A 21,541-nucleotide genomic window follows, 5' to 3' on the forward strand; every position below is an offset into this window, starting at 1 on the left:
GGGAGCCTGACTGGCTTTTTGTCCCCCCCGTAATTAGAGAGTACATCTAATTCCCCCTGTTCATTACCCTTGGGCCCAGAGACAAATGATGAGGACGCCTGTTTTTTAACGCGGACTCGCTGGCTGTCCCGTCCGGGTCGACGGCTTATACAAGAGTCGGGAGACAAAAATCACAAGGTAGTTTAATTATCAAACCATCTTACAGAAAATGTGGCAGAGATTTTTATTTCTCCCTCGCACATCCCACTTAGAATACATCTGCATGTTTCACCAGTGGATTGAACATGAAGGGAGGATTTAAAGGACTAGAGTCACTTTGCATTATGCATTAGCCCACTTGTCATAAATCATGCATATTTTATACAAGTCTTCTAAACATTTTGCAAACCATTATAGTTTCTTTTGGATTTTTTAAATATCTGTCCACCATCTGGATGAACTACTGATTTACTTTCATTCCATTTATGTAAATATCTTAGTTTGAATTATTTATCAGACGCTGGGAACTTGATTGAATTCATCACGGTGAACCTCTAGTCGGCATTTATCCATAAACACAAAGCTACACTCAACAATACATTTATCTTTCACGATGGGTCAAAAGATTAATCTAAAGAGCTCACAGGGACAAATAAAGTTCACTCCCGATCCAGAAATAGAGCTATTTAATTTATTATTATTAACCTACTGTTTGTTTCACTGCACCGAACAGCAGAGAGAAAGTCAGCAACTAGATTATGAAGAAAATGAAACATGAATGCAGCTGAAGAGCCCAGATTCTACCAGGGAGTGGACACACACACACACACACACACACAGACACACACACATAAATCAATGCATCTTAGTGACAGCGTAACACAAAACCCAGAGTACAACCAGAGTAAAGCTATTATCATCCCACCCAGTCACCCATGGTGGAAACATCCCCGTCATCAGCAGAACATGCAGAGACCCTGGTGTGGCCCTTTTCACTCGGCTGGACACAGTCTCCATTGAGTTGAAACTGAATTTGACCCCTCTCGTCTCTGCGGGAATGTGAGAGACCGTTGTGTCTTTGTCTGACACACACACATTGTTAACACGATGAAAACAGCTGACACATAATTAAGGGGGAAATTAATGGATTGTATTACCGGATTGAAGGAAAGAATGAAGCCCATTCAGGTCGGGAAAGTAGAAAAACAAAACCGGAATTCAATTACACGACGTCATTCAGCAGAAGCATTCTTGTGAAAATAACTCTGCCCCTTTACCGCTTCAATTAAAGTCCTCACGCCACAATCTGCTGGTGTGTGTTCACAGTTAGTGTAGCAGGACCAGCGCTCAGTCCAACAGGGCATTTATGTGCTCTCCATATTTGTTGACTGTGGACATGTCAAGAATAGGGTGATGGGTGTGCTGGCCTTTAATTAAATTGTTCCCTCAGGCATGATGGAAGAGGGAATCTAGTTTCAGGGGTGACTGGGCCACGGGCACACGGGGGGGGAACCGACGCTTTGTGAAGCGCCGTCTCTCCTGCGTTTCTCTGCTGGAGGTGAGACAAACACTCCGAGTGTGACATCGGCAAATGGGATCGTAGCTCGGTGGTGATGCATCAGTGTCCCCCCACCCCCACCCCCCCACCCCCCCCCCACCCCCCCCCCCCCACCCCCCCCCCCCCACCCCTAATGCAAGCAGCCTACCAACCTCAAGGTAAACGTAAGTGGTTTGTATGACATTGTGGGGCCAGTGTTTCCCAACCTGGAGACAAGAGGGAGAAAAACACATCAGTTAAAAACATCATGAAAGTATTCATTACATTTTGAAGTAGTGCTTGTTTTGTCTTGTGACAAGAAAATAGTTCCACAGGGTTCTGTTCTTGGTCCAACTCTGCTCTTGTTTATATATGAGTGATTCACCAGGATCATGTAAAGTAGCAGGTTTTCACATATATGTCGATGATTTGATTTGATATGAGTTTATATCAACATGGTTTGAAAACTAATTTCTGATAATTTATCGTGCAACTTCTTGGTCATAGACAACTTTTACAGTAATAGATCCTATTAAAAATGTAAAACTTGAAAATTTGGGATAAGGTAGCTGAAATCCAATGATAATATATAATGTTTTGGGATTCTAGTTTCTAATATTAGTCTTGTATCTTGGTACATAAATGGTCTTTTTCTAATAGATCGATTAACAAACCTCTTACGAGCAGAAGACAAAATAGATTATGTTTATTTTTTGTGGGGTTGTGTAATTATATAAAAAGCCCATTACATTATAAATGTGTGTACATATATATATATCCATACATATATGGACACACTGCGTTGGTGTGCAGGAAGGAACAAGAAGGCGGAAAGGTTGGACGGCCGTACTCTATAACATCCAGTCTTTCTCCTTTCCTGTTCTGCTTTGGAACATATTGTGCTGCTCGGGCTGAATCGTGGGATGTGATAAATGCTTATTGGTGCTACTTTTATTGCTTATTTCAGCTATAGTGCACGGCCATTTTTAACCCAATTCACCTAAAGAACTGCATTATTCCTCTTCTCTGTTACATCAAATCTAGGTGTAATGCAACCTTTCCCAAATCGTTACTGGGCTCACCGCCATTAACTTGTCCACTCTCCATCTCTGCTAATGGACATTCACATTCGCGGCTCTAATGTCCCATTCTCAGCCCCTTCCATTTGAATCTTTATTGAAAGTCGTGCTGAAATCCAAAGAAAACCCCCCCCCCCCGATGGTCAGTGGTTAGGTGGCAGATTGTGTGCTGAGTAATTTCCACACAGAATGAGTTTTTCCTCCAACCTAATTTCCCTCTGAACAGAACAACCTGGTCTCCTTGCCGCCCGAGCCAAGAGCTTGAAGTCCAGACTCCCTTAAATGAAGCCGTCCCTTCTCCTCTCTAATGTCTCTCCCTGGTTATAACTAACTGAGGCTCAGGCCAGGAGCCTGTCTCCCTCTTTGGCTGATAAATGGTTTGGCTGAACGAGTAATGGCTAATTAACTTCCTGAATATGATTGTTTATCTGACTTTATGATCTGTCTGTGTGCCAGTGTGTCTGCCCGCCTGCCCGCGCTTCGTCGGTGAGTCTGTCTGAAGGCGAAACCGGGGCGGCTCCTGCATTAGCACAAACTCACCAGATGCTCTGGCTGCATGCTCCACGCTTTGTGCTGGCAGCGAGCCACTGCTCCTGCCTCACTGGGCTAATGTAAATGCACCATCTCATCATCCGGGCCCGAAGGGAGGCACAGTCGTCTGCCCCGACATGCTTACTCTTGTGGCGGAGGGGGGGGGGGGGGGGGGGGGGGGAGGAGAGAGAGAGAAAGTGGGCCAGATGCTCGGGAAGGTTTCCTGGGTGACGAGGGAGCTATCAGAGGTCAGGAGTGAAGGGCTGCAGAACAGAGAGCGTGGAACCATTTGTAAAGCTGTCAAGAGAGCGAAAAAAAAAAACCAAGGTAGTTAAATGTGCAGTCATTCTTTCAGGACACATATCAAACTGAAATGTGCCTTTTAAGTGTTTCTGAAAATGTAAAAATCTGGTTTGTAAATGTTTTCTTCACTTGGCGCTCAATGTAATAACAGACCCTATAATTTGACCTCAGTAAACAGAGCTGCTCTCGTCTCCTTCCGCTAACTTCTTCCTCTAAACGGCAGGAGATTGATGAAACTAGCTTCGCTCGGATGGAGTCCTTGATCTCTGCTGCTGAGGAGACGTTACAGGAGGAATGTTTCTGTCCAGTGATCCTACTTCTCATTCAGGGGGGGGGGGAGGGGGTCCATGTGAAATTAAGTATCACAACCCATGAAGACCTTAATAGTGCACAGGACAACACTGTGTTGCACTCAATCAGTGACAGATCACAGAATTAATCAGGGCACAGAGACGTGTCCCCTGTGATGATGAAAAATTACAGAATCAGTTCTTTCACTTCAAAAACCCAGCTGTTCAAATTATGAAGAGAGAAAAAGGAGGAAGTCAAGTGAGGATGAGAATAAATTTGGACTTTTCTTTTTGTTTACTGTTTCCTACTGACACTCAACATTGAGTTTCTTATGCCCAAGGCCAAGTGTTATTTTTTTTATCGTAACCATAACGACAAAATGTCTCCTAAAAGCTTATTTATCTGAACAAAGAAGTAAATTTCATCCGAACTATTTAGTCTTTAATAAACCACTCTACTGGAGTACACTCATTCACAATTTAATTTGTTTCAAACTAACAAGGGCATGTCTCATTGTCCCTGTTACTCTTTATTAGACTAAGTTTTTTCATAGGTGATTTATTTCCTCAAACACAAGTAATTCCAATGAAAACTGCTCTCAGATCTGTAAATGCATTGCTTTAGCAGGTAAAAGTAAAAACTAGCTGCATTCAGACAAGTGAGGAAAATATGTTTCGTAATGTGGGAGAAAAATACCAAGAAAACAATCCACCATCAATCATCACAGAGGTGCTGTTCACTGTTTTAACTGAGTCGTCACATTCTGTTGTTTCCTGTTGTCCAGCTTCACAGCTGAGATGAACTACTTGTCACGAAGGCTCAGACACCTGCAGGCAGCAGTCAGACACATACACAGCCCCGATGCTGAAGAACCACGAATCCTCGCTTTGCTTTCTCACAGGATGCGTGATTGGTTTGGACAGATCTAATTTTTCGTTTCTGTAGTGCGAGAATCCCCCGTAGAGATCAGTGCTGCCTCAGAGGAACGGACAGACAAAGACAACTGCTTAGCACACGCGTCTCTAACTCCGGGATGATAACCCTACAGTAAAGTTTGGTTAGAAGGACGACGGCTGTATGTGGCTGCGCTGTAATTTCGTTACCTTGCTTCAGGGCTGGAAAAGCTGCTGTGGCTGGGAGCATATTTCCAGCAGAGCAGGGATTCATCAAACTGTCAGTGGGTTCCAACGTTTCACCACGTTGGCGAGCACAGTGGGTGGAATCCTTCATGTCTTCAGCTGCCTGGCGCGGCCGCAAATGCACTGTGAACATTTCCTCTCAGCGCCTGTAAAATCATACTCATCACTCAGATAATTGGAGGCAGCTTCTTATCTGATTTCAGACAGACCGTGACCTGGCTGTGGTGGAAGGGCTGGCAAAGCTGGTTTGTGAAACTGGAACGGTGCCCGTGAATGTACAGTTTGTGGAGTGGTCTGGAAAATGAAAAGTCTTTCATTAAAAGGAGCGAAATCACTGACCTCAACCGGAGACAGAGACGGAGCCGGGGTGAATGTTAAGTACATTCAAAGTCCGATGAGGGTTTGCAGACACAACATCAGAATTCTCTTTCGATTCAATTTTATTGTTTCTCAGCTTCTCAGGGTTGTGGCTTTTAAATCTGTTGTCAATAATGAGTGTTCATCACTTCACCAAGCGGTTACTATATGTCCATCTGTCCGTCTGTCCGTCCATCATCTTCTGTTTATCCTTTGAGAGACACGGGAGGGATGGAGCCACATTGGACGCCACTATTGAGTCTAGTTCTACACCCTGGACCGGTCGCCAGCGGGTCCCAACGCCAACATACAGAGACTAACAACAATTCACGCTCACATTCAGAGTTATTTAGACTCTCAGGTTAACGTGTGCTGCACATGGAGGGAAGCTGTCCTCATGTAGAACCCTCCTGCCGGGGGGCGACACTGATAACCCATGCACTGTTGTGTTGCTCTAACCCTTCAAGTGCTGTGTGTGCGTATATGACTCCTACTAGAGTCCACATGTTCGAGTGCCCTTGGTGAAAATACTGAACTTGGTGACTGATTGCACAGTCGACCGAGTTATTGGTTAAATCACGGAGTCGAGAGCTTTTCCAATTAGGAAGAACATTACTTACAATCAAATGGCTCGACGGGGGGGGAGGGGGGGGGGGAGACAGGCAAACACCTTGGTTTTCAGTGTGTGTACTTGTTACCTTTTGAGGACCGTTCCCACTGACCTTGTCGGGACCAGTCGACCTCATGGGACCAAAGTTCTGTCCTGATGAGGCGGAACACAACTTCTGAGATCCTGGTTAAGGTTTAGTGGTAAGAGGAGAACTGTGGTTGGGTGAAGGTTAGGGTTAGGTATGAATCGGTCATGGTTAAGGTTAAGGGTAAGGTTTTGGTTAGGCTGTCTACGATGAATGGAAGTCAATGCAAAGGGATAGCTGCGCAAACCAGTGTGTGTGTGTGTGTGTGTTTTTCTGAAAAGCGGGGCATAAAACACAGTGAGCACAAACATAACACGAACAATTAAACCCAGTAATCATAACAGTTTAATGATAAGCAGGTTGCCTGGATACCAGAGAGTGATCACCTCTATTCTAAAAGTCTGCAGAGGCGTACCTCTCCGAGAGGGAGGGGGGGGGGGGGGGGGGGGGGGGGGGGGGGCTGTTTAAGAAACACTGCATGCATTTGAAAGATGCTTTTGTCCAGAGTGACTTGAAATAACCGCAAACACCGGATTGCTCACATAACTTTAATCGAAATTGAAACTTATGAGCAAGTAGCAGCCGAAGATATGTTTTTCAGGAGTTGATTTAAAACAAAACAAAATGAGAACGACTTGTGAACTCTGTCAAACAGCGGCAGGACTCCAACTGAATGTTCCTGTTGTTCTGTGTCTGCTCGACACAGTAAGAATGTGCAGTGCAGTGTTTTCAGCTTTGACACGTTTGCAAAAGACATAAATTAGCTGCAGCTTTTAGTACTTAAGCATTAAAAGATAGTTCTGATAATGAACGATGGCCCTTTTCAGAGGTTTATAATATTTATTTAATAATTGAAATAAAATGGCATGGCATAAAAAACACATTTAAATTCACTAGATCCAGATTTGTATTTGGATGTGCACCAAGTTTCACACACTCATAGATATCTGTGCTGTACTTACTTGATTCTTGCTGTTCTGGGTTTGTAGCCTCATGGTTGAATTCACTTACAACGAAATTTAATGTGACGTAAAAAAAAAAAGTACTTCCTGTAGTGTCTGAATAAATATAATGACGTAATAAAGTACTTTATTCCCATTAAACCATGAAGCGGTGCCTCAAATCTGTGCTTTAGTAAGTGGTTACCACCTGCTGGGCTTCCTGGTGCTGCTCAGCCGCCTGCAGCAGAAGATTGGAGGTGAACTGCAGCTCCCGGGGGAGACTGTGTGTAAAAAGTAGGAATGTGAGATACGGCGTGTTAAGAGGAAAAAGTGTTAACTTCCACAAAACTTTCCCTGTCACCGAGCGCTCCCCTTGATCCTCATGCACCTTGAAAGCAGCTGACGCCTCGCAGCGGTGTATTTGACAGAGCAGTCAATCACTTCTGTCGCCCGTCGCCCACACCGGGACGTCATCGGCATAAAACCTCAAATGCACTGGAAATGAATAAGGAAAACCTGTAGCTAATGTATTTGGAGGAATATAAATAGGCATCAGAAGGGGGGGGTGATTGATTGAGATGAGCGCAGGGGAGGCTTTCTCCAGATAAGACCTTTTAGAGCAATTCAATTACCTCCCAGGCTCACACAGAAAATGTAGGACGTTCTCAACTTTGATTACATCAGAGTTGATGAAAGGATGTAAACAGGCTCGTCGAGGGAAACATTATTCAGCTTGTGGTCATATTTTACACGATCCTTTCTCAAGTGGATGCAAAACACTCAGTTCTGCTGTTTAACTGCTTGAGTTATTGTGGAACGTTTCCAAACGCAGACTCGGAAAAAGAATAAACCTCGGCTGTCCGTGACAGTGCCGGGATTTATTTAGTCAAAACCACCGATGCAATTAGTCACAGTTGAATGTTTTCCTGTTGCCTCAGATAATATGAAAATTGTTGACATTCAGTGTCTGCGTGTTCACTTCATCCTTCCACTGCTCCTGACTCCTGACAGGCTCAATATGCTCAGAGAGAGTGAGAGTGGGGGGGGGGGTGTGAGTGACGACCGGAGGAGGCGGATGTAATCAATATAAACATGAAGCAATTACTAAAGCACTCATATTTCTTTAGGGAGGTTGGTGTAAAAACGCGGCGATCAAAGCGATGTCTGCTCCACGCGAGTCATTAATGAGGCACCAGAGCAGCTACAGGGATATATTGTTAAAGAGCCTCTGAGAACCCTGCATGGAATAAATTAAAACATCTTTACAATGTTTTAGAGATGGTTTAAAAAGTTTACCAGACAGGACTGGCAGCTCAGTCCCACATTTATTCATGCTGCTAACTGAGGGACTGTCTCTGAACTGGTCGGCCACTTTGAAACCAGTGAAATACACCAATTAACAGAAACTGGCCGCACACACGGGCGCAAAGTGCCAAGCGGACGGGATCGAGTCCAAAAAAAAGCTGTGACGTTGGCGCATATTCGGTCCACAGCCGTCACGGAACATGCAAATGAGTGGCTGCAAAAACATTCAGAGAACAAACAAACAAACACAAACGGCGTCTGAGCCCCGTGCGCAGCTGGAGATCATGGCTCGGGGGAAGGTGATGTGTTGTGATGTTTCCCTCATACACCTGGCTAATTGGCTGCGTCTGTCAACAAACTACAAAACGGTCATTAGAGCAACAAATCAGGAAAGAAAACACGGGAGGGGTGAGTTTTTCATTTGAGAGAGCAGACAGACGTGGAATGAAACGTCAGGAACAGGGAGGGCTACGTTCAATCATCTGTTAGAAACAACTCAGATTTAAGGGACAGGAATCATGTGATGCAAATGGGGATTTGTACAGATTGTGTGTCAGTGCCTGTGAGTGAGAAACTGATTGGGATGAAGGTGAAACTTTACACAGAACAGCTTTTACCAGCCTGACAACAGGCACATGGATGTTTACAGATTGATTCGCTGAAGAGACAAAGTGCAGGAAAAACCCACCTGCACGCTGGGATTTAACTTTTTAACATCCAGTTATTAAAGAACCTCAACACAATTAAAAAGAATGATTTGGCAGGGTTTTTAATTCTCAATGTAGACGTTTAACCCACAGTTTTTATTCATAACCACACAATTTTCAAGGAATTCTTATTTATATTATTATTATAAGCTTTGTTTTATATGGCAGCACGATGTGATTACGACATCATTATAGGACTGAATGTGCTTCAACCGAAATTAGCACTTTCCTTTTATTTACCTTATTTATCTCCCTCTTTTCCTTATGTTTTCCATTTATCACCATTAAGTGTCCCTGAGCTACGGTGCTTTTGCATATTGTCGCACCATCTGGCCCTCGGGGAGCCGATCTTCTCCCAAATATGTTTCTGGGGTCAAAAAACAAATGTGCGAAGGCTGAAGTGAAAGGATTCCAGCTGTCTCAGTGACCTTGCTCCTTTAATCTGTGCACATAAGAGCAAAACACTAACGCGTGCCAGCTGCCAGCAAAAACAGGAAAAGACTCGAGATGAGAACCAGCAAGAATAAATACGGGATAAAGCTGCAATTTAAGATGAGGTGAATGAAACTCGCAGCAGATTTGATTCTCTTTGTGTTTTTTCGTCCTTTATCCAACAGCTCATTAGTTTCTCTGTTGTTGTAACTCGTGCAAATTACCTCATGTCCATTCCTCCCAATACTCAGACACCCAGGTCCCTGTGCGGCTCCACCAGCAGCTCCCAGCTACTTAGTTATTAGTTAATACATCGGCCAGGTCCTTGTTCTGTTGAGTGTCAGGCTTTCATGGAGCAGGAGCCTGTCGGTGTCTGACAGTCTTATGTTCATGTTTTGTGTCTGAGCTGCTGAAACCAGTCGCCCCTGCAGGGACGAAGTCACTGTGCTGCAGCTCAAACTGTCAATTAAGCCTGAAGGCGCGTGATGACATTATCCAAACATATTGTCCCTGTGCCCTGGAACGTTTTTTGCACAAGAGGACGAGATTGGCATCCTCCTGGGAGCAGCGTGATGGGTAGAGGGGTGTTTTTCTTAATGAGACAGAGATGATTTGCCATTTAAATAAACCCTGTGCAGCCGCATCTTTAGTTAATGCTGAGGCTGGAAAGATCCAGACTCTGGTGATTGAGCTGCATCGCAGGGCTCCATTCAAGAAGGGCTCATATGGTGGTGGTTACTACGTTTTAAATAATCACTGGGATAATGAAATGTTCAGGTAAGATTTAGATTTTCAGGAATAATATTGAAACCATCCAAGGTAGACTCACCACAAACCATGAGATTATTTAAAGAAAAACTGTTTTATGAGAAACACGACACTTCCCACGCTCATAGCGACGGCTGTGATTGGTGGTAGCGATACGGAAAAAGTCTGAAGAGGCGAATTCAAGAAGCGCTGGAAGTCGATGGAAATCATTCTCAATGGTTTATGGGATGTGTGGTTCCTGCACTCTCAAAAAGATGATGTACTTTTTACGATTACTCGTACTTTAAGCGTTTTTCCAATTTCTTTGGCTTCGAATTAAATATTTTACAGACACGATTCATCTCCTGGCTGGTCGGACTGGTTCCAGGATTAAAACTCTGTTCATGAGGATTTTCTGAAACCTCAGTGGAGGAAAAAAAAAAAAAGATACATTTTACTACCAGAACCAGAGCAGTTCTGAAAGTGGGCAGTCAATGTTTGGGGACAATTATAAAAGAAACGTCTCAAGTGGACCTTGACTCGGTTCCCTTCGTTCTGACCAAACAGCCGTTAAGAAGAATTGGGTCGTTCTACTGGTCTGAACTCATGTCAGGGCCCAGTCAACCCATATTTAAAGGGGAACTCCACCTATTTTACACATATAGTCATAATTATTATTATTATTAAGTGTGTTTCTAAAGGAGTTTTGACAAAATGGCCCTGATTCGGTTGTCAGGTTGCTATGGGGTTTTAACTTGATATATTTCAAAGGGTATATAATTGCCGTGTGGAATCTTTTCTCTTGCAATGTTCTTTTCCATTCAACTAAGTGTCATGTTTTTGTACAGCAGGTTTTAATTTCACTATAGAACTGAGAGGACACTGGGGCACATACGGACGTAAATCTTTTACTGTTAAGTAAAGATACAACAAAGTCCTGTATCTGCCCCTTTAACCAGATCTGCACCAAAATATAAAGGGTTCTACTTCAATGGCTCCATCCCTCCAATGTTAGGTAAAGATTACTTTGGTACTTTTCTATGTAATTCTGTGAAAATGTAAACAAACTGACACGAGTGAAAACATTAACCTCCGTTGTGAAGGATTTCACAGGGTCCTTCAATTCCATTAACTGAAAATTAGGCCTTCAAATGTCTTAAATGGATTTAAATTTTAGGTCTTCAATATGTTAATGTGCATTATACTCTACTTTGCACTTTAAAATTAAGTTCTTTTAGAGAAATAGTTCAGTTTAATAGTTCGTAATGTCTCCATTTGTTTCTCAAAGATACAGATACGAGCTCGATATTCTTTCATATCTGTCGTAGTTGACATACGTCTTAAGTTTCATGAATTAATCTTAATTCTTAAATTTACTTATTGTCCTTGCTGTTAAAAAACCTCACACCAGACCCTAAACACACTGGCTGCATATGAGAGCTGAAAGAAGTAGGAATACACCAGAGAGGGAGTGAGAATAATCTACAGTCAACTCACATCATTCTTGTGTTTTTGGAGCTTGACCTTGGATAGAAATCTATAAAAGTAGCATAGTGAAAAGCTGGAGTGACCCCTTTTAATTCTTTATCATGTCTGTGGCATAAAAACCATGGATGTAGGTATTATTATTTCAAACCGGTGTTTATTTATGCAGAGGTTACATAAAAAGCCCAAAACTCCGTGGAGCTGCGTGAAGTCGGCACATCGCTGATGTTTGAAGAATCTCCTGAGACCCCGGATTTGAGAGGACAGCTCAGCTCGAGCTCCGTTTACATAACGTGAGCACATCTCACCAGGTTTCTCACACTCGGATGCTGCTTGTTCAGAAAGGGACTTGATCACATGAAGGGCTTTTAGGTTCTCTTTAATCCCCACAGTGAATAAAAGACACAGGAGACAGAATCCACATCTGTAAAAAAAAACAAAAACAGTCACATCTATTTTCAGCTAATGTAGACGGCAAAACGACGGAACAATACATATAATCACTACTTATTTCGACAGAACGTATACATTTCAATCACCTGCAACGATCCATGCAGCTTTTGGATGTTATTTTTCCACCAATAAAAAAGGAGCGTGTTAGCCGTGTTAGCAAAAAACAACTTATCTGATACTTTATAACAACCTCAGTGTTATATTACATTCTTTGTAACTCAAACACACCCAAAGTTACACGTTTCACAAGGACACTTGACCAGAAACATAACAGAGGAAAGTGCTTCACGACACAAAAAATGATAATAGTAAGACATGCACACGGGAGAAAATGGAACAAAGTTCTCGATGCAAGAAAAGCATTTGAGGCGTTTGAAACAAAACAAAAATGGCAACAAGTAGGAGAGTCGGGAGGGAACGAGTCAAACGGGACCCGAAAAGGTTTTGACCTGGAGTCAGACAATCAAAACTCGCCAACGGCAAATTACCGTCGGCAAATTACCTCGAGTGATCACAGCAGGAAAAGGAGCCGAAGCAACGAGAGCGTTTGAAAAACGGTGAAATCGTTTCCACAGTCCTTGAGTTCCAGAAGTTCCACTAACAGTCTCTGTTTTAAGCGAAGCGACCTTCAATTTGCTTTGTTTTGTTCGATGAGCAAACAGATGGAGCTCGTTCCACCACCACCTCGGTTGCCAAGCAGCTAAGGACGAGCTGCAATTGTGTTTTCTCTTGTTTTTTTTACCGTTTGCATCAACACAGCGAGGGACAGAGTAAAGTCTGAAACTAGCTTCAGAGCTCAGAGCGTGAGATTCGATCATTTAATGATCAGTACAAAGTGTGGATGAAAACAAATCAGCCAAAATCTGAGATTAACAAGAATTCAAAACATGTTAAACGAGACATTTGATGCTTTTTCAGGCTTTTAGTGAATATAAACTTGTCTAAAAATGTTAAAAGTTGACCAATCACACACAGAGGGGGCCAGCTGACCAATCAGAGCAGAGTGGGCTTTATCAAGAGGGGGGGGGGGGCCTTAAAGAGACAGGAGCGGGTTTGAGAATTGTTTGAGACAGAGGCTGAAGAGAGGAGCTGCAGCAATGTGAGCAACGTGATGTGTTTTCTGAACATTAGAGCATGAAAACCTTTTCAAGTAATGACATCAAAATTATGAACATGAGCAGATTATGTCTCCTTTGAAGGAATAGTTTGATATTTTTAGAAATATAATTAGGGCTGTTCACACGTTTACTTTGAATAATCAATAAACCCCGTGAGTGTGAACTGAGACGGAGGCAAAAAAAGGATATTTTTAATTTGAAAGAATGATTGTTAAGTTCCAGCAGATATTTTCTAATATTAAACGAATACTTTGACATTTTTAATTGTACGCTTATTCAATTGCTGGCAGAAAGTTAGATGGGAAGATTGATGATAACATTCATACGTCTGTAAGTTTGATATGATGCTGGCGCCAGTTCGCTTAGCTTAGCATAAAGAGTTGAAACAGGTAAAGGAAACTAAATCTGCCAAACGTAAACAATCTCTGAAATTTAAAATAATCCTACTTTTTGCACCCCCCACACACACAGTTCCCACCCGGGTGTCAGAGCGGATGTGTGAACCATGAATGATTCATGGGAGCGGATACGAGAAGGCGTATCCACCTTAATATCCACTCTAACACATTCTCGCAGTGCGTTCTGAGAACAATGGGAGTGTTTGTTGATCAGAAAATAAGTGAGTGCGCAGCCTGAAGCAGCAGAATGTGTTGGCAACACGCGACCTGCAGCAGGAAATGGAAGCTGCACACAAAGCACTGCATCGACAAAAAAACAACAACATACAGCAACCATTATTAAACACAACAACAAAAGGAGGATGAACAGAGGGAACACAGTGCTCTTATTCCAGTTGTGAGTTAAACAGTTAACACCTAAAAAATCTGATCAAATGTTTCTCCACGCAAAAGTTAATTTCCTATGCTGGTGTGTGGCGTTTTACAATTGACGGTGGCTCCTCTGTGCAGTTAGAGGTAAAAGCTGATCGGTGGGAAGCTGCCAGACGACTGCACAATCACGGGCTGAGGGGAAATGTGTGTGAAATGTGCAGCGGGTTGTGTGAGTTCACGCTCCAGTCTTCTCAGGTATCATCTCAAACTCGTCCCTGAGACCCGGCTCGGATCGTCGGGCTTTCTGGACACGAGAAAAATAACTCTGTGAGATGCTTCTGCTTTACATACATCATGTGGTCGGATACTTTGATCCGCTCACGCTGAATACATCTTCAGCTTGTGCGTCGTCCCGGAGGAAATCCGACCCGTGACCCCGCGATGTGTTACGGCCAACTCCGATCTGCCGAGCGACACCGGGGAGGAATTTAAAACAGGACGTTTTTACATTTTGCTGATGCTCTTGTCAGCCAGGTCGACTCTTAGCGAGCGACAAGGTGACACCAGGACGGACGGGTGTTGAGTTCTGAGTTGGTAGGAGAGTCTATCGTGCGGGGTTGTGTCGCTCTGTCGGGAGAAAAACAGATTTTTTTCTGCTCTTGATGTGGAAAGAAGTCAAACACGTTTCTAAATATGCAGCAGACACACAAAACACCCGCGAGCACGACTCCGGTGACGTGCAGGTCAACGTGCGTCGAGACGTCGGAGCTAAAATTGGGCTAAATGCGAAAGAAGTGTTTGAACTGAGCAGCTTCATCTGGGTCTTTACATTGCGTCTCTGTGAGGAGTTTGCACAGTTGTCATGGAGATGCATATTGATATGTATGCTCCATGCATAGCAATTTTACAACGTCTGCAAAGTGCACGCAGATGTTCAATCTTGACATCAAGGAAAAAAGCAGTTTGACAAAACAGTTCCAACTATATTTGCTTTAAACGTTTAAAAGTAGGAAATAAACAAACTCAGAAAGTGAAACTGCACTGAACCAGTTTGTTTTCCACTTCATCTGTAAAACCATGAAGATTCGGTAAAGTGGAGATAAGATCAATTCATTAATTAATATCAGCAGCTCTGTTTAAGAAACAAGAGTCGTGTTTTCTGCACTGACAAGTATTATGTTCAGATGTCAAAACTGATTGTAAACAATATATCTCACTGCGTAGGTTGGATCACTTTGGAATGTGCAGTGTAACTAAAACAGTAATTAAATACTGTAGCAAACAAATTCAGCCCAGTGGTAAATTTTGTCACAGTTTTTTTATTGAAAAAACTACTTTTGTCAAACATTTGTTTCCAAGGTCAAAGATGCACCTTCATGTTTTAATTTACCCACAATGCTTCGTACCTTCTGTCCTTTAAACAACAAATCAGTGCTTACAGAGAAATGTATGTGTGATGGTTAAACAGTGCGGAGCGAGACGGTGAAGCTCAGTCATCACGTCGCCTAATTTAGAAGTCCTGCGACACTAATCACAGGAACGAGCGGGAGTCACGGACGCAGCCCGAGCGTCTCAGCCCACCTCAGCCACCAGACAACCTACACACCTCAGCACTTCACCGACGATTCTTCACTGTCCTGGAACAGATGCTTTCAAATGCAAAACAGCCGGAGAGCGGGAGCCTCGCACGCCGCGTCCAAAGACAAAGGGGAGGATGTGTTCGCGCGGCGATGCTGTACACAAAGAGGCACAAAGCTGGACGAGGAGACGAGCGAGACACCGGAGTGTGAACACCTTCTCCTGCCCCCCCATACAAACTGCAGAGTATATTACAGGCACAAAATGATAATACAATACAATTAACTTCGAATGGTTTCACCGCACACATTAATCTCTCCCTCAGCTGGGTCACAAATGACTTTCCTCCCTCCGTAAGGATGGGCTTTCTAATTGCACGTGGCTCTATATGCTGTGATGCTCGCTCTGTCAGTGGCACGCTCACTTAGCGAGCGCCGGGGACTCATCCCTGGTGCGGAATAAATAAGAAAAACCATCTGGACATCAAGCAAACGCCAAAACATGTCTCTTGAAATGCAATTTCACAGCATTGTATAAAAAAGCTGACATCTTGAAGCTGTGCGAGTCGAGACACAGCGTAACAACCAAACTATAAAAAAGCAGATTTACATCCACACCTCTGTTTCACCTTTGGAGGACGACTGAAATCTGTATTTTTTGTTTTTTTTGCTCACTTTGTGTTTTCTTTTTTCAAATGACCTTGTTTTGTCGAAGCGTCTTCAAACGAAGCCGAGGGAATGAAAACTGACAGACAATCTGCTTTCGATACTCCCTCAGTCAGAGATGAAGGCCTGAATTATACTCGTTACAGATTAATTACAGCCTGACAGGAGGCCGTCACGCAGAGGAGACGGAGCGGCCGAGCTCGTCAGACTCCGACGTGACTCAGATCCTCTTCCACTACCGTCCTGCAGAAAGAAAATGTAAATGTGGCCTTTGCGATGTACAGCGCCCGCGGACATCTGAGCTGCTGAGGGCACTGCGAGTTGAAGGATGGTTGTTTCTTCTTCATGCTGGTTTTCTTTTCTTTTTTTTAGTTAGTCTTGGAGCCATCCTTTGCTGAACTCACAGAGCAGCGAATGGATCGATTAGTCAGCGCAGAGCTGTGCGCTGTGCACCTCCCCCAGCTCTCAGCTGCAGGAGAAAAGGACTAAATGTTCAAGAAGCAGAAGATATGATTTCTCTGTCGGACCTTAAATCGGTCAAACACACAAGTGGCTGGGTTTAGGAGGCACCACCGTAAACCAATCAGCCCTGAACAAAAGGGTTTGAGAAAGATATGGAGTGAACGAAGTGCTGAATTTGATATTTGTGCACATTAGGAAACTTGCTCTCTGTCGGTGTCGAGATTCAGTTGGTCTTTGACGACGATGGTGATGATGAAGATGTGGTATCTCCCTGCTGCTTCAGCCAGGGTCACGACAGCTGCCACGGTGGGTTGAAGAACTTGATGGCGTGAGGCTTGGCCCACTTGGCGAACACCGATTTCTCAGTGATGAAGCGGTGTCCTCCGTAGGGGGCGCTCTCGTGGAGCACGTACTCTGCGCACTCGTCCCGGCTGCCGGCCTCGTAGTAGTGGTAGGGAACCTTCCTGTAACCCTCCGTCCTGCAGGGGAGAGAGCAGAGGAGAGAAAGGTTCATCAACCCAGTCATCATTGTAACTCATTTAAAGATCTGAACATATTCCATCCATTACCTATAACTAGTCAATTAAGAGTTTCCAATTAACCTAACCCGGGTCTACATGTCTTTGGAGTGTGGGAGAAAAGCGTAGAACCAAGAGAAAACCTCCAGAGACACGGGGAGAACAAGCAAACCTTGGTTTTGTGTGGCTCAGGTTTACAAAGCTGAAGGTCCTTCAGTGATTTGAATGGAAGCTGCCCTGTGAAAGGTTCTCTACCTCAGCAGGGTTAATAAAAACAACACGGAATCGATAAAAACAGGTGCAGTGGAATAGATTCCTTCTGTATTTTGTGCTCGCTTTCTAATAGCGAGCGACGGCTTTATGAGAGGACGACTCTTGAAACAATTCCACTGGCAGAACGAACACAGAGAGAAGAGAAAGAGGCAGAGCGGCAGCCAGTGAGTCCACAGAGAGACGGTGGCTGAGTGCCAGCGAACGACGCCGCACAGCCCTGCCGCTGCCGCTCCTCTCCCGGTGTCACACGGCCGTGCGCACCAGCGCTAACAAATAAATTAAATTTCCTCCTCTGCACCTGTTGAAGTCCCATTACCGCTCAATTGCTGAGGTCAATTCGGACTAAAGCTTCGAACATCATCACACAAAACATCACTTCTTCTCGTTGTACTGGAGCAATCGACTGTCAACACTACTTTGTGTGACACTAAATTGTCCATTCGGAAACTCAGGGAAACTCAATATCCTCCCGTCTCACACAGGAAGGAAGGGAAATAGGCGAGTGACAGGCAGAGAGAGAACGAGGAGGCCTTAACTGCCTCACTGAATTATAAAATCCTCCTGCGCTGGTTGAATTATCACTCTCTCTCCTGCCATGTGTCGGGGGCAGTTTTTACTTCAACTCCTGCTGTGCACGGTGTACACGGAGGGGATAAAAGGCTGGATTTCCACCAAGCATTAGGTAGAAGCGTTTGATTCGGGGGATTGAGGAGCTCAGGTTGAGCTGCGAGAGCGGAGGGCAGACGCAGGGAGGGAGGGAAAGAGGGAGGAGTCCATCAGGGCTGAGATGACTGACTGAGCAGCCGTGAGCACAGCAACAGCATCTTGTTTGTCATCCCCCCTGCAGCCTCTCAGCCAGACAGTAATCACTCAGCCAGGAGTCAGAAAGAAGATGACAGGCCGACATACAAATAAAACTTTTAGGCAGAGGGGGAATTGGGTGCAGCAGCAGCAGCAGCGGCGGCCGCCCGCAGCGATGGAGACTCTGCAGCCTGCTGGGTATTCGAGGCGGGAGCCCCTAATGGTATTCACGGCACAGAGAACCCAATATGGATTTCAGCATAGAAATTCAGCCATTAAATCCAAACGGAGGCAGTGGAAATATATTCCAACAGGGCAGTCCGCGGTTATGGGAGGCTGTGATTGGCCACCGCTGCAATGAATGTGAATCTAGCCTTCAGAATTGTGTGGGTATATGTGCATTTTTAATCCCGACATGGGAGGGAGCAGGAATCAGGGGCGGTGTGTGGGTGGGGGGGGGAGTGATGGTTGGTGTCTTACTTGCAGTAGGTGTCATTTATCATGCCGTAGATATGGATCTCTTTGCACATGTCCATGGCGAGGATGAGGGTGAACCAGCCGGTGCTGAGGTAGGAGCCGGACTGGATCCTGAAAACACACACAAATGCAGATGTTTTAATGTGATATCACACAGTGTATTATTATAATTATTATACAATATGATGATCAGGGATCAGTTTTCTTTCTTAAACTGTAAAAGTGACCCACAGGAATTGAGCTGCGGCTGCAGGACTCAGGCTACAGCCACACTACTATGTTTTCATTTAGAAACGTCCACATTACTCCAGAGTTTTAGAGCTGCTGGTCCCGGTTTAGTTTTAAAACTTCAGGGCTGCATTTTAGTCTGGAAACGATGACGCAGACACTCATGACCTCTTGCTGATTGGGTCTTTTGGGTCATGACGTAGCTTTCACTGATTCCTCAAGCTGCTCCACGGCAGTTGAATAAAGAGCTGTTCACCTGTTCTTTCATAATTTAGCCTGATTGGAGAATCAGTTGTTGTCATGAGTCCCAGGCGCCGCAGCTACAAAGTGCTGGTCACCACCAATATCGAACGTTTTACACCAAACTCAACACTGCACTTCCTTGGGCCTTGTCCAACACACATACCAAGTTTGACGCTGATGAAATGATCGGCTCTCGAGATAGACGAGCCACAGACAGACTTTTCCTGAAGAACATCGAGACGATCATCAGATACACAAACCAGGCGTCTTTCAGTTTGTCTAATTTTCAGAACCCACTTACGATTGTGAACATTAATAATTCAAGAGGCCGTGTGCATTGAGGAAACTTCCCTCCTCGATATGAGAGAGAAACATTTCACTGGGTTGTTGAACAGCTCACCACAACAAGCCAACTGCAGCATGTTATCCCCAGTGAACGATGCAGGAACCCAGTAGGCCAATCAATACGAACATGTATAATCCTTTCATCAGCACCAGACTTGTGGTGTTTCAGTTTTATGACCTATCAAAGTAAAACAAATACAAGCTTTGATCATCTTCACAACACGCCGCTGGGAGATGCATCAAGGTTTTTTGCTGAAAACCGGACTTGTAGCATCTGAAGTGGGTCATAAAATATATCCCCCCCCCCCCCCCCCCCCCCAAAAGCCCCCGCAAAGCAGAGGGCCCCTCACTCCCCAAGGGCCCCGCCTCTAAGTAATAAAAAAAAATACTATCATGAGCCGGAGCCTTAGACCTGAGTGTGCACAGCATGACTCTGATAATGATGTAGAGAGAGAAATGACAGTGTGGTGCAGTATCGACAGAGAGATTATGAAGGAACCACACAGGTGCCACGTAAAACCTTCTATTGACAGAGATTTAACTGGAAGAAATAAAAAAAAAAAACATTTACAAAACCATTACAAATGAATTAGGGATGCAGCAAGTGATTAGTTTCACTATCGACCTGCAGATTATGTGGTTAACTGATTGTTTTGTCTATAAAAGTGCCTGTGACCATTTCCCACGGGGGAGGTTTGTTCACACGGCTTGTTTCATTCAACCAACAGAAACCTATAGATACTATAGATTTATGATCTTATGAAACAAAAACACCATAAAACACCACATTTACTTGTATTAAATGACAAATAATTAGTTGATAAACGAAATATGTTTCCTTGTTGATCAGTTAATTGATAATTGATCAGTTAAGCCACATATAAACAAAATATTACACGTTCTATTTATCAGTATTTTATAATATTTAAAGAGTCAAAACAAAAATGGATTCTATTTAGAAATTAACATATTAACCATCAGTTAATTGGTAAAAATAAATGAAAAGGTAGATCAGTTAAAGACTTTATCAACATATGTAAATTGATCATTTAATTTCTGAATTAACTGAAACCTATTTGGACAGGAAATCATTTTGACAAATAAATGAATTGCTTGGCCTCAATGGTCCTCCATATCGAAGATGACCAAAAAAAATAAATACCACCGTACTTTCCAGAAACAGCAAACAAAAGAAACTGCAGAATTTAAGTCAAGTTTCCTAAAATAAAATCAGTTTTTGTTCTGTGATGAATTCTGTCGGACACAAAGGTGTAAAACCTGTCTGTCATTGTATGAAGTACCATGGACAGCTCCTGACTCGCTGCCGGTTCCCAGGATCAGCACCTTGGACAGCGGTCAACACAAACTCTTGGTTCAGATTTGTCAACAATTTCTGAACATTTTTCACTTGTAATCCCGTAAGAAAAATCGAGGAAACCTCAGTTCACTGACAGTGAGTGTAGGTGTGGATGTGAATGTGAATGTTTGTTCCTTCTGTACGTCGGCCCTGTGGTACACTGGCGATCCGTCCATGTTGTACTCCACCTCTCACGCTGTGTCAGCTTGTCTTTAGAGGACAAGCTTCATGGTTAATGGGTGGATGTATGAATCACAAATAATTAACTATAAAACTTCTGTCTCATCGGCGTGCTGTGAAAGCAGCGAGATCGATGCGGGTTTGAATGACTGAAGGTTAATTTCAGACCGTTCAAGTCCAGATGCTCATTGTTCAACTCTCCTTATCGCTGAGGAGCGTCTCCTCCACATTTGTCATTGTGCGTGTTGTGTAGCAGAGATGATGGAGAAGACACCTCATTTCTTGCCTCTTGTCAAATGTCCATTAATACCAGTTTTTCCATTTACATACAATTATGAATTATGATTATCAGTGATTATGAGCATAAATCTAATGAAAGCAAAGATAAAAAAGATGGCGGGGGGTGGGGGGGTCGGGTTGTATGAATGGATTAATGAATTTGCTTTAAGTCCTGTGTCCAACATGTTGCAAGACTATAATTAAAATGACCCGATAAAAGCTGTGATTTGTCAGAACAACACATGTGCAGCAGGTTCAAAACTGAA

At 43.7% G+C, this 21,541-nt stretch overlaps 1 protein-coding gene and 2 long non-coding RNA genes across 3 annotated transcripts in view; 1 reads left to right on the forward strand and 2 right to left on the reverse strand.

Moving 5' to 3' along the window:
* Window positions 1–876: 876 nt before the first annotated feature.
* On the reverse strand, window positions 877–13,056 carry LOC117778832. The gene is made up of 3 exons (XR_004616854.1): window positions 12,739–13,056; window positions 1,872–1,877; window positions 877–889 (listed from the first exon to the last, which is right to left on the reverse strand). It is a non-coding gene; the product is annotated as an uncharacterized LOC117778832 (long non-coding RNA).
* LOC117778831 lies at window positions 4,767–12,879 on the forward strand. Its single transcript, XR_004616853.1, has 3 exons — window positions 4,767–4,777; window positions 5,314–5,325; window positions 12,753–12,879. It is a non-coding gene; the product is annotated as an uncharacterized LOC117778831 (long non-coding RNA).
* Window positions 13,057–16,133: 3,077 nt separating the features above from the next.
* st6galnac3 (ST6 (alpha-N-acetyl-neuraminyl-2,3-beta-galactosyl-1,3)-N-acetylgalactosaminide alpha-2,6-sialyltransferase 3) overlaps window positions 16,134–21,541 on the reverse strand; it is a 55,593-nt gene continuing 50,185 nt past the window's right edge. Inside the window, exons 4-5 of the mRNA XM_034614652.1 lie at window positions 18,647–18,754; window positions 16,134–17,053 (exon numbers count right to left, since the gene is read on the reverse strand). Coding sequence (XP_034470543.1) covers window positions 16,864–17,053; window positions 18,647–18,754 — 298 coding nt within the window. The 3' untranslated portion in view covers window positions 16,134–16,863. The remainder of the gene's footprint in view (window positions 17,054–18,646; window positions 18,755–21,541) is intronic.

Source organism: Hippoglossus hippoglossus, chromosome 17 (assembly GCF_009819705.1).
Source record: "Hippoglossus hippoglossus isolate fHipHip1 chromosome 17, fHipHip1.pri, whole genome shotgun sequence".
Lineage (NCBI taxonomy): Eukaryota > Metazoa > Chordata > Actinopteri > Pleuronectiformes > Pleuronectidae > Hippoglossus > Hippoglossus hippoglossus.